The 15,416-nt window shown below is 45.2% G+C and overlaps 1 protein-coding gene and 1 long non-coding RNA gene across 2 annotated transcripts in view; one reads left to right on the forward strand and one right to left on the reverse strand.

Moving 5' to 3' along the window:
* The window catches only part of LOC138566455 (uncharacterized), a 215,505-nt gene that overhangs the window by 141,674 nt on the left and 58,415 nt on the right, over window positions 1-15,416 (forward strand). The window lies entirely within an intron of this gene.
* The window catches only part of RPP14 (ribonuclease P/MRP subunit p14), an 86,450-nt gene that overhangs the window by 25,054 nt on the left and 45,980 nt on the right, over window positions 1-15,416 (reverse strand). Inside the window, exon 4 of the mRNA XM_069643771.1 lies at window positions 7,199-7,275. Coding sequence (XP_069499872.1) covers window positions 7,199-7,275 — 77 coding nt within the window. The remainder of the gene's footprint in view (window positions 1-7,198; window positions 7,276-15,416) is intronic.

Consider the following 15,416-nt stretch of genomic DNA (forward strand, 5'->3'; position numbering starts at 1 on the left):
GAGAGAGTCCAAGAGTCCACAGGGCCCTGACCAAGAAACCACAACCAGAAGTCCCCCCCTCCAAGATCAATGATCGCCAAGATAATGAACCTTAAAGACCGGGAGAAAATACTAACATTCTCAAGAGAGGGGGTGGGTGGGTGATAACCAGGAACTCCTCCAGAATAACAATCTACCTGGACTATACGCCTCTGGTCCAGAGACAACTGGCACGCTTTGGTCCGACTAAAGAATGCCTCAGGGTAGGGAACATACATTACATGCTGCTCTACCCTGCCAGACTGAAGGTGATGAGAGAATGCAGATCATACTTCTTTGAAATGACGGAGGAGGCACACATATGGATGGATCAACAGGGAGCCAGAAATGCTAATAATAATGAGAACCCTCCCCAGTGACAAGACGTGTGAACCTAACACTGAAAATGAACATTGAGACACCACTGATGCGACGTAGGCCAGCGGTAATATAAATGAAGGAGCAATGGACTTTACTTCTGCCGTAGAAGAAGACAGGACACGGAACCCCACGTGTTTCACAAGTTAAGATGCCAGCGTTAAGGCATCACGCTGCAGCAGACTTGCCCCACCTAGGAGGATAGTGCAAGAGGAGCAGCAGTGCCCGAGTGGGGGTGGTAGGGTGGCTGGGCGTTCATTCACAGTTTATGTTTTTTGTTCAGAACAAGGCACAAGAAGGAGAAGGACATTTTATACGGACAAGATGGAATAGCGGCGCAACCAACAGAAGGACCACGAGGGTAGGAAGACGAGCGCTGTGCATTATGCTACCACAAGACACAAGCAATCCAAGATAGCGGCCAAGCGGGGTGGACAAAAGTTTAGCTCGACCTATTCCACCTATGCCAGAGGGGTGCTAACGTGGATAGCTCCGGGGGAACCATTCCAGCTGCTCACCCAGGAACAGGACAGAGAATGCAGGTGGGTGCTGGTGCATGGGATGCTGGAAGATAAAGAGGTGTGCTTGGTCAACACATACGCCCCAAATCAGGATGCAAGGACGTTCTTCCAGAAGCTGGCACCACGGCTAGCCTTGTAACGGGAGGCAGCATTAATTTGGGCAGGTGATTTTAACTGCTTTGGACCCGCTCCTAGACCGTTCGGGAGATTGATTCAACAAGCCGGCTCTGCCGGCGAAAGCACTCTGGAGAATTTGAGCAACTAAAGCTGCAGGACGTCTGGTAGAATCTGCATCCAGACAAACAGGGATACACCTATTACAGTGCCCCACATATCTTTCTACAGGTAGCGAGACACTAGGGGAATTTACTAATGCGCAGCACAGAGCAAGAACACTCTCAGACCATGTGTGGCAACATGGGCGTACACACATAGGAAGGCACCTATACCGACATGGAGGCTTCGGGCAGGGACCCTGTTGGAGGGGGGGAGGTCCATGGGCATCTGCAGGATACAATAGATGAATACTTCCACCTCAACACAGGCATCGTAGATAGATCGGCAATGTGTGGGATGCCTTTAAGGTAGTAGTTAGAGGGGCAGAAATTGAGAAGACAGCAGGACTTAAGGGAGGGTCATGACAGAACTTGGGGGACATTGAACAACAAATAAAGAGGATGGAATCACAGGCAGGCCCGCAAGGGGACAGGTGGGGGGGAGGAGGAGGAGGAACCACCTGAACTGATATCCCTCAGGATACAGTGCAAAGCAAACTTGGAGAAACTGGGAAATTTAAACTATGCGAAATATACACAAAGACTACATGCTGAAGGGGATAAACCGGGGAGGCTCCTGGCCTGGCTAACCAAACAGGAGGTTAAGAAATTCCCGATCAATAATAAAGCTGGGGAAGAGGCGAGGACCCAAGAGGGTATAAACCATGTTTTTTCAGAATTCTATGAGAACCTATACTCGAGCACTCGCAAGGCACATAACTCAGATACTGCAGACGCATTAGACCAGATTGACCTCCCAAAGCTGGATGCAGGAAATGCTTGAAGCACCCGTAACGGTAGAGGAAGTAATAGACAGCCAAGACCCCAGGACCCAATGGGCTACCCGGAGAGTTCTACAAGATGTAGAAGGCCACTCTAGCTAGTGGAAATGGGCCAGTTTCCAGACAGCATGTGCAAATCCTTGATACTAGCCAACTTAAAACCAGGCACACCCCCTCGCCCCTAGCTAGACCTAGCTCATCGATAAATCAGGACTGCAAAATCCTAACGGCTGTACTTGCCAATAGGCTAAAAAAAGTCATACACATGCTAGCGCACCCGATCAAACGGGATATGTCCCGGGGAGTAACACTTCGTGGAACTTGGGGAGGCTACATCACGTTGTGGATCATACCCGTAACGTGCAGAGCGAGTGCGCAATAGCGTCTTTAGACGTGGTTAAGGCCTTCGACTCTAAACTGGAATTGGCTTCTCAGGGTGTTGGCCCACTACGGTATGGCCGAGGGATTTCTCAGGTGGATAAGGTTGCTCTATCAAGACCCTTGGGCCAGAGTTAAGACAGGGAGACATATCTCGGAAACGTGGAGGCTATACAGGGGCACGAAACAGGGCTGCCCGTTATCCCCAATGCTCTATATACTGGCACTGGAACCCCTGTCGGTCTTCCTGCAGGCTACATATGCAGATACAGGCATATGCATAGACAGCGTCACACATCTTGTCACTATACGCTGGTGATATCCTTTTGTTTGCCACGAATCCCAGCGACAACCTCCCCGACCAACTGGAGGCAATAGACGCCTATGCCAAATTATCGGGTATTTCCATAAACAAAGCAAAATCTATTTTGTACCACCACACACCTTCCGCTACTTAGGTGTAGACATATATCATGAACCCGCAGAAAAACACACGCCGGCAACACACAAATGACCCTAGAAAAAAACAATGAAGTCCATGGAGTTTTGGAAGATGTTGCCATTGGGGATGATAGCGAGAGCTGCCCTGTTAAAAATGCCAGTCTTACCCCGGCTGTTATATTACTTTCCGAACATACCCTACAATATCATGGGGACATTTTTAAATTACTATACGCAGAAACTGAATACAATAGTGAGTAATTCCTGTGGGGAGGAGGGCGGAACAGACTAGCTCTACATGCTCTGCAAAGGGGCTACCTGTCTGGGGGAATCAATGTGCCGGACTATGGAAGATACTATCTAGCGGAGCAGCTGCAGTTTGTGATCCGATGGTTGGGGGATGAAGATTCCATAGACTAACTGCTACTTCCGTGAAATCATCTGGATGGGAATATTTAGGGGTTAAGAGACTCCCTACACTGCTCAAACTGGGGCCAAAGCTATGGAAAAGGGTGTGGAGGTTGAAAGGAACCCGAGACCCCTGCTCCTTGCAGATCCCCCTGGCGGGACTTGTGTTCACCAGACCAGACACTCTGGCTGCTTATAGGACACACTGGGAGGCTAATTGTGTGGCACTGATTGGAGACCTATGGCAGGAGGGGAAATGGGTGGATTTCGACACCATCACAGAAGATAACGGAATACATAAAGGGCAATTTATGCACTACCACAGCATGGTCCAAACTATTAAGAGGAGATGGCCGTATCTTACTGAGGTCGGGGAACCACAGGAGGCCTTAGATAAGTGGTACGACATCTCCGAAGGAGGACACACAACATCAAGGCTGTATGAGCAGCTCGTGAAAACTAGCAACACCAAGAAACTACAGGTGCGAGGCCAATGGGAGTCGAAATTCCAGAGGCCCTTCACGGATCAGGAATGGTCAAGGGTCCTAAGATATACAACAAATGTGAGATTCAAGCAGACAGCTCTACGTCACCCACAGAGCGTACCTCACCCCACAAAGACTGTTCAAAAAGGCGAACAAGGATATTCAGTTTTTATTTCCTCAGCATCCTACTTTATTAAATTGTTTCATTTTGTATCTGGAAAAAAAAAAAAAAAAAAAAAAAAATCAGAAACTCTGGCAAGGGCCATCGTTGGCTCCAAAATAGATTATTGTTGCAGCCTTTTGGTAGGTTTGCCCCTACAAGACTTTCATCATCTTCAGGTCTTACAGAATGGAGCTGTTCGAGTTGTTAAATGCCTTGCATGAAGAGACCATGTGTTGGAAGCTCGCAGCATTCTGCACTGGCTCCCTGTTCAGGCCAGGATTTCCTTCAGGCTACTACTCATTACACATAAATGTGTACACAGAACGATGCCCGCCTATCTTAAAGAAATGATCATCCCTAATAAAAACATCAGAACCCTCGGATCTGATGAATCGAATATTCTCCATGTTCCTCATTTTAAGACCAAGAAGTCCAGGGATTCTGCCTTTGCTTCTGCAGCACCCAAGGCATGGAATTCTCTTTCTCTCTCGCTGAGGGTTACCGCATCTACTGAGGTCTTTAAGAAAGGGCTGAAAACTGCTCCCTTCTCCTAGACTCTGATCTCCCATTTTAATGATACGGCTCTCTCCTTATCTCATTGCTATGATCTCTCTGCCATTCTTATGTTTCTCGTGTTAGTTCAGTTCGTTTTATGTTCCGCGCCCTAAAGCCCTCGGGTACATGGTGCGCTATATAAATCCAAAACATAAACATACACACCTGCCCACGATGTGCCGCAGAAAATGCAGACATGCTCCACATGTTTTGGGGGGTCCACAATAATACAAACATTTTGTGAAGACATCAAGGAAAGGGCGGCTGCTGACGGAGTGCAAATGCAACAATGGGACCAGAAAGCTACCTGTTGGGACTATTCCCAAAGGGTGAAGCACAAATGACACACCAAGATAAAAGACTGGATGTGCATCCTGGCGAAACACCAGATCGCTATGTCGTGGAAGACCGACACAGTGCCCAGGATAGAAGTATGGTGGGTCGACTTGAATCGTTGGGCATTGGCAGCGACCGTAGTATGGACCAGTACAATACAAATAAGGTTGAGGGAAAGTAGCGACAAGCTGTGGCTTGGAAAACAAATCCACAGGAAATGCTGGGATCCAGAGAGGACACTGACACGGAGGACCCTGTGGGGTCAGAAAGTGTGGTCCCATACCTAATGGAGCTGGAAGCTCTAACGAAAGCGTCTAACAAGCGGAGGGTGTGGTCCTTACACTCATGGGATTGGGCGGATGGACATGCAGCTGGACAAGGAATAGCCGTGAATTACGTATACTAAGAAGAGCAAGCGCTACGATTATCGCACTAGAGAGACTACCTGAAAGCAGTGCCACCAGTTTGTTATGTTTTGATGTTTGTTGTGTTGTTATTTTGTGTTGACTGTTATAAAAGGCAATAAAGAAATTAAAACAAAAAAATATGTATGTGTTGAGCATTTTCCTTCATGTTCTTATGGAAAAATAAAATGTGCACATAACAGTGTCTATCGTAAACAGTGGCATGCTTGGTGGTGAATAAAAGAAAAATAACCAAATCAAGACATGCTAGAAGTATACACATAGGGAATCATTTATGTTGAGTGACAGCAAGATGCCAGCACTACGATGAAGGTGAGGTAAAAGAAGCTGCACTGCAACTGCGTAAATCTTTGGTTTACCTAGGGACATCTAGGAAATCCTCCGACAGGAAAGAAGCCAACGACATGAAGGCTTGGGAAACTTCTGAGCCATTTTGATACAAATAAGCAAGCAGCATAAACATAGGCAGCCATGTCTAAACAGTACACCCACCAGCGAATTCATGGGAAATACTCCAAGGAACATCACAACTGCCATGCACCAGTTTCTGTGAATAACCAGCCCCTGATTGCCATAATCCATGGCAGGCTGCCGACAATGCAGCAGGCTTCTCTCCTAACCCCAGAACATAATGCTTATAGGCTGTTTGCAATGGAGATCAGGTCTGTTGTATGCGCCCTGTGGTATTGCAGAAGTCTTCAAGCTTCAGATGGAGTTCCAGAAGTTTTGTGAATGCAAGCATTTATCTCTGCACTTATATTTAGTAGGATAAATGCTTGTGAAGGCAGAAGTTAGGGGTTTAGCTTGCTAGTAGAGGAGTACGATTTAGAGTACCGTTGGGCACTTCAATGCAGTGCCTTGCGAACAATACACAATTTCTTTGATAGAAAAGTTAGTAAAAAGCTAAAAGGGCTTGCCTAAAGTGATCATTAGGTGGCAATGTCCACTGTGGAGCCTTGTATGTGTTTGATAACATTGAGTCAAACGTCACAGGGAGCTGCAGCAGTTCAGGGTAGATGGTACAGCATAAAGGGCCACTATCCATGAATTCCTGTGACGGGCCTTGATGGGAATCCAACAGTATTCCACCTTTCACACTTTGAGGGGCGGGGGGGGAGCGAAGAGACAGCCATAGAAGCCGGCCAACTAAAAGGGATTTTGAAATCGGACAGATTATGGCAGAGTCAAAAGCAAATACAATGCTATAAAAATGTATTCATGGAATTTGAAGTAATAATAATAGGGCGGCCCCTCTTTTTTTGTAATGGGGCTTGACTCAGGAGGGTAAATGGTATAGGGAGAGGGTGGGGGGAAAGAGTCAAAAGCTACCCTGACCAAAGGCGTGACATAGGGTCACCATATTTTACAGTAGAGCTAGGTAAATACTAACTCAAAAAAGGACAGAGAACAAAAACCCAAGAGTGTGGAGAGTAACAAGGAAAAAAGGGTTTTGTTTATTTTTCCTATGTATTGTTAAGAGTGGCAATACATTTAACATTGTCTAGGACGATGCTAGACAATGTTAAATGTATTGCCACTCTTAACAATACATAGGAAAAATAATGTTAAACCATGTTAAATGTATTGCAACTTCAAACAATACATAAAAACTAACACTGTTAATCACTATGCTTACTAATCCACAAGTATTGCCGATTACTATGTGTCTAGTAATGCTATCTTTCTTTTACCAGCGCCGAGGCGCAGTGTGTTAAATTGTTTTTGTTCTTTGTAAATGTAAAACAAAACCCTTTTTTCCTTGTTACTCTCCACACTCTTGGGTTTTTGTTCTCTGTCCTTTTTTGAGTTAGTATTTACCTAGCTCTACTGCAAAATATGGTGACCCTATGTCACGCCTTTGGTCAGGGTAGCTTCATGGAATTTGGTCATCTTTTGAAGTACTCTACCACCTTTATTATTTGGTGCATTGTGCGTTGTCAGGGTGTGGTGAGAGATTCCCCCTGTAACTCAGTATAGCTTTGTTATAGGATTATTATTGTAAAGATGGAAATAGGTTACAAGATATTTCATACTTGCTGCAGATTCTTATTATTGCAGTCAACGTCTGTTCATCAAATTTCAGGACATCAAGGAGCAAGGCTGCCCCAACCTAAGAAATGGGAGAAAGAGGACAGTTTTAGACAAAAATATATTAAAGCATTACACAAGAAAGTTGTACAATTAATAAAAACCCACCTACAAATGTGTCCAAATTGCCACACAGAGATAATGAATGATGTTTAACAAATAAAAAAAAATTATTTGAGAAAAAAAAAAGTAGCAGAAAGAGAAAAATGAAAAAAGGCAAGCCAATTGATCGCGATTAGAGGACAGGAACTCTACAAAATGAATATGGTGGATAAGTGGTTAAGTGCAAAAAGAATTTAAAAAAAAAATCTCAGCAGCCCCACCCATAAATAAAAATGTACATTTCAGGAGATTAATTAAATAATCAAAGAAAGGAGATGTTTCCTCTAATATTGCAAAGAATTAGAAAAGGTGCACATCTTTATAAAGCTGTTTTTGAATATTTTCTGCAGAGTACAATCATGACAGGAATATTCACAAGTGTTCCAACCAGAAGTTCCTTTAGTCTAGTGGGTAAGTCACTCGACTTTGGACTTGGTGATCCGAATCCCTGGTTCTCGGGAACAAAAGCCGATTGGTTACATTAATGGGCACAAGTAGTTTTCCAGGATCCGAGGACAAGGGAGAAATTTGTCAGATCTCGAATGCAGGAAAATCCAGCCCAATGACCAGCACTGTAAACTAGAGAGTGTACATCGATATTCGCTTGGCACATATAGACCTTTGCAAGAAGAACAAGTTACTTACCCATGTTAATGTTCCTTCAATTGGATGTTCCTCCCATGTATTCCTCATCTTATGATATCTTCGTTTCCAGCTTCAGATGCTTTGGAACATTTTTCTGCAGAAGGCGCTGTGTGTCGATGCAGTCGACCCGATGTCCCTCGGGGCTTCCATCTCAGTTGGCGTCATCGTCGAGTATATTATAACATTATTAAGTGCCTTTAATTTATCAGACTTTATAAGAGCGTAAAGTTTAATGCCCGGAAATTCTACAGCGGGGTAGATTGGGAGGGTCGATGAAGAATATGTGGGAGGAACAGCCAATCGAAAGAACTTTACCACGGGTAAGTAACTTGATCTTTGAATGGATTGTGTCCTCCCACGTATTCCTCATTTTATGATAGACTCCCAAAGCAGTAGTGCATTTTTGGAGGAGGATGTAAGAATTTTTAATGTTATTACTTGTCAAGAATGGAGCATAGAACTGCCTCCTCAAATCTTCCCTCATTGTTAGAAGTATCCAAACAATAGTGTTTTGTAAACGTGTGTATGGTAGAACAGGTAGCTGCCTCGCAGATATCGTTTACCAGAACTCCCCTCTGAAGGGCAGAGGAAGTCGCCATGCCCCTAGTATAATGAGCCCTTAAGCCTACTGGGGGATCTTTTCCAGATAGTTTGTAACACTCTGAAAGAGCAAGTATATCCTTCTGGATACATTTTGTGTGGTAGCTGAGAGACCCAATTTATGTCCTGCATACCCAATGAAGTGTTGGTCATGCTGGTTTAATGTTGCCATTCTTGAAACATAAAAGCTTAGAGCTCTCCTTGAGTTGAGTCTATGAAATCTGTCCTCTTCCTTGCCATGATGAGGTGGTGGATAGAAGGTCGGAAGCACAATTTTCTGTGCTAAATGATAATCCGATACAATCTTAGGTAGGAATGAGGGTTTGACTTTAAGGACAACCTTGTCCTTGGTAAAAGGTGGTAAACATAGGTCTACAGGATAAGGCCTGCAACTCACTCACCCTGCGGGCTGATGTTATCACAAGTAACAAAATAGTTTTGAAAGTTGGCAACCTTAATGGGCAGGAATGGAGTGGTTCAAAAGGAGCACGTCAAAAGCTTTAAGACCACATTAAGGTCCAAGTTGGGACTTGGAAAGGTGTAGGAAGAAACACATTTGTGAGTCCCTTCAGGAACAGTGTTATCAAAGGCACTTTGAAGTAGGACGCCTTCTCAGAGGCTCAAAAGGTGCTCTTGAATATGGAAAGCGCTGCCAGATAACCCTTAATTGTACCAATATGGAGCCCCAGATTTGCTAGATGTAATAGAAAAAAAGATAAAACTGTAGGTGTATTGTATTAAAAATAATCCATATCCTTTTCCCTACCCCAACTCCAGAACCTGTTCCAACAGCAGCGATATAGGGATTTTGTTGCTGGCCTTCCGGCCGAAAGCAAAATATCCATTACGCTATCCAGGAGGTCCCAATACTTATATCTCCACCTCTCAGAAACCATGCGTAAAGGTGGAGTGTCTTGACCTCTGGATGGAGAACCTGACCCTCCTCTCACGAGAGAAAGTCCTCTCTTTGTGGAAGACCCATTGGAGGGCAGATGGACATGGCCAGAAGGTCTGTTTACCACGTCCGCCTGGCCCAATCTGGGGAAATTAGTATCATGGATTTCCAGAACTTTCTCAACCTCCTGATCACGCGAGGCACGACGGGGACTGGGAGGAAACGCGTACAGTAATGCAAACTCCCAGTCCACTACGAATGCGTCTCCTAGAGCTCCTCTTGAGGGAAATTCCCTGGAGCAAAACAGTTTGCACTTCCGGTTGACACTGGTCGTGAACAGATCCACTTTAGGGGTTCCCCAAAGGGTGAAGTTCTCTTGAAGGACTTCCGGAGCTAGTTCCCACTCGTGGGAGACTGTGCTGTGCCTGCTCAGAGCGCCCGCTGCCGTGTTCTCATCTCCGGCGAGATGAGCTGCTGACAGGGAGATTCCTTCTTGAATTACACAGAACCAGAGCTGCATTGCCTCTCTGCACGGTGGTAGTGACCCTACACCTCCTCTTCGTTGAGGTAGTACATGGCCACTGTGTCATATGTCATTATCAGGACATTCTTTCCCTGTATATAGGACAGAAAGGCCTTCAGCGCTAGTCTGATTGCCCTCAGCTCCAAAAGGCTAATGTGTAGTTTGGACTCCAATGGAGACCAACGACTGCTGGTTGTCAGATCGTTGGCATATCCTCCCCACCCCACGAGTGAGGCGTCCGTAACTACTGTTATCTCCGGCCATAGCGGACAAAAAGGTTCTCCTTTCAGAATGTTGTCCTTGCAGGCCCACCACAGAATATCATGTGTGACTCTGCTCAGAACCTGAAGAAGGTTCGACATCCTGCCCGAGAATTGGGACCATCGAGTCCTCAGAGCCCAATGGAGAGATTCTCAGGCGACCCTCTGGCAACAGAAAAAGGCTTGCTGCCATGAGGCCGACAAACCTCAAAAAGTCAAAGGCCGGAAGAGGCTGGGCACTCTGGAATTTGGTGACCATCTGCAGAATGTGTTGAGACCTCACCTCTGGTTGCAAGGCCAGCCCCACCCCCAAGGTTGCATCCAGGACCGCTCTGATGAACTGGAGCTTTTGAGATGGTATCATGTGGGACTTCTTGTAATTGAGGGAGAAGCCCAGTCTGTGGATAGAGTGGCAGGTTAGGCTGAGATGTTCCAGGTCTTGCTCGGGTGAACGTGCCCTGATCAGCTAATCGTGCAAGAAGGGGTAGACGTGAAGCCCCCCCCCTCTCCTGACACTCGTGCCACCACCGCCACCAGCTCGGTGAAAACTCTTGGGTCGGAAGTCGGCCCGAATGGCAGATCTCGAAACCGATAATGAGAATCGCCAATGGCGTACCTCAGGTACTTTGTGCTTGTGATGGATTGGCACATGAAAGTAAGCATCCTAAAGGTCCGATGACACCATCCAATCCTGGAGCTGGAGGGCCTGAAGGATCTAAGAAAGTGTGACCATCTTGAACTTGTCCTTCCTGAGGAACTTGTTCAAGTATCTCAAGTTCAAGTCGGGTCTCAGTCCTCCATCCTTTTTGGGGGATCAGGAAATAGGGAAAGTACCATCCTTTGTTCCTCTCCATTACAGGTACTGGCACCTTTCTCCAGCAGGCTCAACATTTCCTGCAACAGGAATGATCTGGAACATTTAGCGAATGGCTTTCCAGTGGATGATCCCGAGGTCTCTGTATAAAGGGGAGGCAGTAACCTTGGGCTACTGTTTCCAGTGCCCAGGCATCTGAAGTAATAACTTGCCATTCTTTCAGATACTGCGACAGTCTGCCTCCCACTGGGGTGTCACAAATCAAGACCGCAGAGAGGTTTTGAGGCGTCTGATGGTAAAGAAAAAGCTGCTTGGGCGGGCTTTGCACCTCTCCTTCGTCCACCATGAGGGAATCTTCTTTGTCCTCTTTCGTCAGCCTGTCCTCTTGCTCTTCCAACTGAGGAATAGAAACGAAAGGACGAAAGATTATTTGCTGGGGTGAAATGGCTGTGGCTGCCCGATGGCAGCACCTAGGGACTTGGCTGGCGCTTTTGAGGTCTGCAGCTTTTCAAGGCTTTCATAATCCTTATCTTTATATATAAAGCTGAATGTATGCATGTGTGCGTGTACGTTTGTCTGGCTATACAAATACACACCGTCGAACCCACTGCTATCAAATCTTGCATGTATCCCTCATTTGTCTTGGGCAAGGTTGTAGTCTATGTTTGGATGCAAAAATGGAACTCCGTAGACACCCTCATTTACTGATGCTCACCCCGATGCACTACTGTAGTTACTAGAAGGAGGCAAAATTCAGAAAAGTGTCAAATCTGGGAAATGGCAAAGTTAGTTTACTTAAGTTCACTTCACGAGAAGAGGGCACAATCAATCTTTTGTGGTTATTTTATCAAATGTGCTGGCCATTAAGTGACTGAAAAAAGCCTCCCAAAAAAAAACGATCACTACTTGGAAAAGCTCCATCTGATGCAAAGTGAAAATCAATATCAGGAGCTTCTGAAACACAACAAACAGCAGCACGACTTGCCGACCAGAGGACAAGAGAAACATCCTCCAGGGCACATGACACACCAGAGCAAGCAAGACTTGCTGACAAGAGGACAAGAGCACCATCCATCAGGGCACATGCGAAGTCAGAGCAAACCAAAGCTAAACTTGCTAAAATGAGGACAAGAGCCACTTTCTCTGTGACAAACGAGACACCAGAACAAACTGAAGCATGTGTTGCCAACATGAGGACAAGAGCCACAACCATCAGGGCAAATGCTATACAGAGGGATTTAAAAAGAGCAGCATGTTCTTACGATATAAATCACAATTACCATCTGCATCCAAATGTTGGGATTGGAAGCATGGAAACCATTTGCACTCATTGCGGCGCATACAAACAGACAGAAGAGCCACCAGGAATGCGTTGCTCAAATGGGAATGTCAAACTAACTCCTCTCTGCCCTCCTCCTGATCCTTTAGAAAGATTTATGTTGGGGACCACACCTACATCAAAATATTTCCTGGAAAACATCAGAAAGTACAATTCATGCTTTCAAATCACATCTTTTGGCGCAACTCAGGAAATACAAGCAGCTGGCTTTATGCCAACTTTCAAAGTGCAGTAACAAGTCTGCCATCGAGCTGGATCTTTAGTCCCACCTACAAAAGAAGAGCCAACATTTCTCCAAATATATTTAATTGGTGAGACGACAAATGAGGCAATACAGAGGTGTTCCAACATTGCTGATGTCCGCCAAGACATTGTTTTGGACTTGCAACCATTTCTCCATGAAAACAATGTCTTAGTTCAGATTTTCAAGACAAGTCACAGCACTGGAACAAATGCCAACAGATGATTACAAAGTTGTGATCAGACCAGACAAAACCCCAGGGGGAGAACATCAAAGAAGGTACAATGCTTGTTATGGTGGGTGATGGATTTCAATTCCGTGACATTGTCCCTCAGATACGAAACAACAACCTTCATAGAGTAACCCATCGATCATATGATGCCCTCCAGCATCCCATCAGATTTTGAAAAGGTGAAGATGGCTATTACTGGCATACCACAGAGAGATCAAATTACAGGCAACCCTCTTCCAGGAAAAAAGGTGTCTGCTATGGACTTCTATGCTCACAGAATCATGACACAAGTCAGAGGGGAGAATCATTCTCAAATGTCGCCAGCTTTTCCAACAGTTCATTGTTGACATGTATGCCAAGATCGAAAGTGAACACTTGCTCTACATACGCATCAATCAAAAAGAAGCTGTGCGTCGATGACTACTTTCCCCTCAAAGATGCCATTGCCAATGAGGTGAAGCCCAAAGACTTGGGCAAAATAGTTATTTTGCCAGTAACCTTCACGGGCAGCGCAAGCCCCATGCAGGAGTACGCCCAAGATGCAATGACATGTCAGGAACTACGGACGCCCTGACCTTTTCATCACCTTCACTTGCATTCATCTTTGGCCAGAAATCCTTACAAATCTTCGAGCTGGACAGTTGATCGCCACGACGTGGTTGCTCGAGTTTCCAAGAGAAAAGTGGCTAAATTGATGGACGTCAATCACAAAATACAAAGCCTCAGAGCACACTCGGTGCTGGATGTACTCCATTGAATGGCAAAAGTGAAGCCTTCTCCCATGCCCACATCCTAATTTGACTGAAAGAAAAAAAAAACAAAAAAAAAAAAAACAGACCAACAGAAATTGACCAAGTCATCTCTGCAGAACTACTGAACCATGAAGACCCCCTGCTCGTTGACATCACCAAGAACTTGCTTCATGGCCCGTGATCTGATGCAAGAAACAGACTGGAGATGATGGCTACCATTTGTACAGACAACAAAAACCTGAAGATTGTGGTTTCACGGCAAAGATCAAAATGTGTGTTGGAACATCCTAGCAGGAGATTGACAACAAATGGGTGGTTCCTAATACACCTTGGTTGTCCAAAATGTTTCAATCTAACATCTATTTCTGAATCTTGCCAAATCGGTCAAATCAATCAGGTACATCTGCAAGTATGTTAACATGGGCAGTGACCAAACAGTTTTTGAGCTTCAAAAAAGTGGAGCAAATCTGGATGAAGTTCGCACATTTCAAATGGGAGGTACATAAGCAGCTATGAGGCAGTTTGGAGGATTCTAAGCTTTCCCATTCATGAACGCTTTCCTACAGTTGTTCATCTTAGTGTCCACATAAAGAATGGACAAAGAATCTACTTGGAGCAAGACAACTTGCGTCAACAACTTAAGAACCCACAAAGGACAACCTTAACTGATTTCTTTGAACTTTGCCAGAATTATCCTTTTGCAACTACCATTATGTACAGCAACATTCCTCGCTACTACACATGGAATCCATCTCAAAAAGCATTCCAACGTCACAAGAAAGGAGCAGATGTTGAAAGCTACCCTGGAGTGAAATCTACAGAGGCTCTTGGTCGTGTCTACACAGTACATCCATCAAATGCGGAGTGCCTCTTTTTGAGAATGCTACTTCATGTTGTCAGAGGACCCACATCATTTGCTGATTTGAAAACAACCAATGTTCAGGTGTGAAACCTTCAGAGAGGCTTGCCAGAGAAGGGGACTGCTCGAAAATGACCAATATTGGGACATGGCTATGGAGGAAGCAAGTGCCACACACTCGCCAGCCCGTATAAGACATTTCTTTTTCCTTTTGCTGACCATATGTGCCATTTTAAATCCACTCTCTCCGGGGGAAAAAGGATTCGGTCAAAATGACCAAATCCAAATGACCTATACCACCAAATTACCGAAAATAGATACTACTAAATGTCCTACTAACTAAAGGTTTGTAGGGCAATTTGCAGTATCTATTTGGTGGTGTAGGTAATTCTTTGGTTCGGAACAGCTGCTGGGTATCCCCTACAACTCCACGCTCACTATACTATACTTATCCCTTTCCCAAAAAACTTCTGCAACATTCTGAAGTCCATTGAAGTACTGAAATCAAACGTTTTCCCAAATATCCAGCTGCACTTTCCAAAACCACAAATGGCTGTGTGAGCGAGCAATCCTTTCTCCGAAAAATGTCAGTGCATCAATGCTCAAATACGAAACTTGCTACCTGGAGATGCCTAATGCTACAAATCAATTGGCACAGTCACCGAAGCAGCTCAAGCTGTCTTTTACCCAACAGAGTTTTTTAATTCATTGGAGCCACCAGGTATCCCATCCCACAACCTGCTCTTGAAGATTGGGGCACCGATCAGGCTCATCAGAAACTTGAACCCCTGTGCAATGGCACGCGGCTCTGCGTCAAAAACCTCTTTGCTCACATCATTGAAGCCACCATTCTGACAGACATTTCAAAGGGAGAAGACGTATTCATACCAAGAATTCCTCT

This window comes from Ambystoma mexicanum, chromosome 2p (assembly GCF_040938575.1).
Source record: "Ambystoma mexicanum isolate Mex_15411 chromosome 2p, UKY_AmexF1_1, whole genome shotgun sequence".
NCBI classification, from domain to species: Eukaryota; Metazoa; Chordata; class Amphibia; order Caudata; family Ambystomatidae; genus Ambystoma; species Ambystoma mexicanum.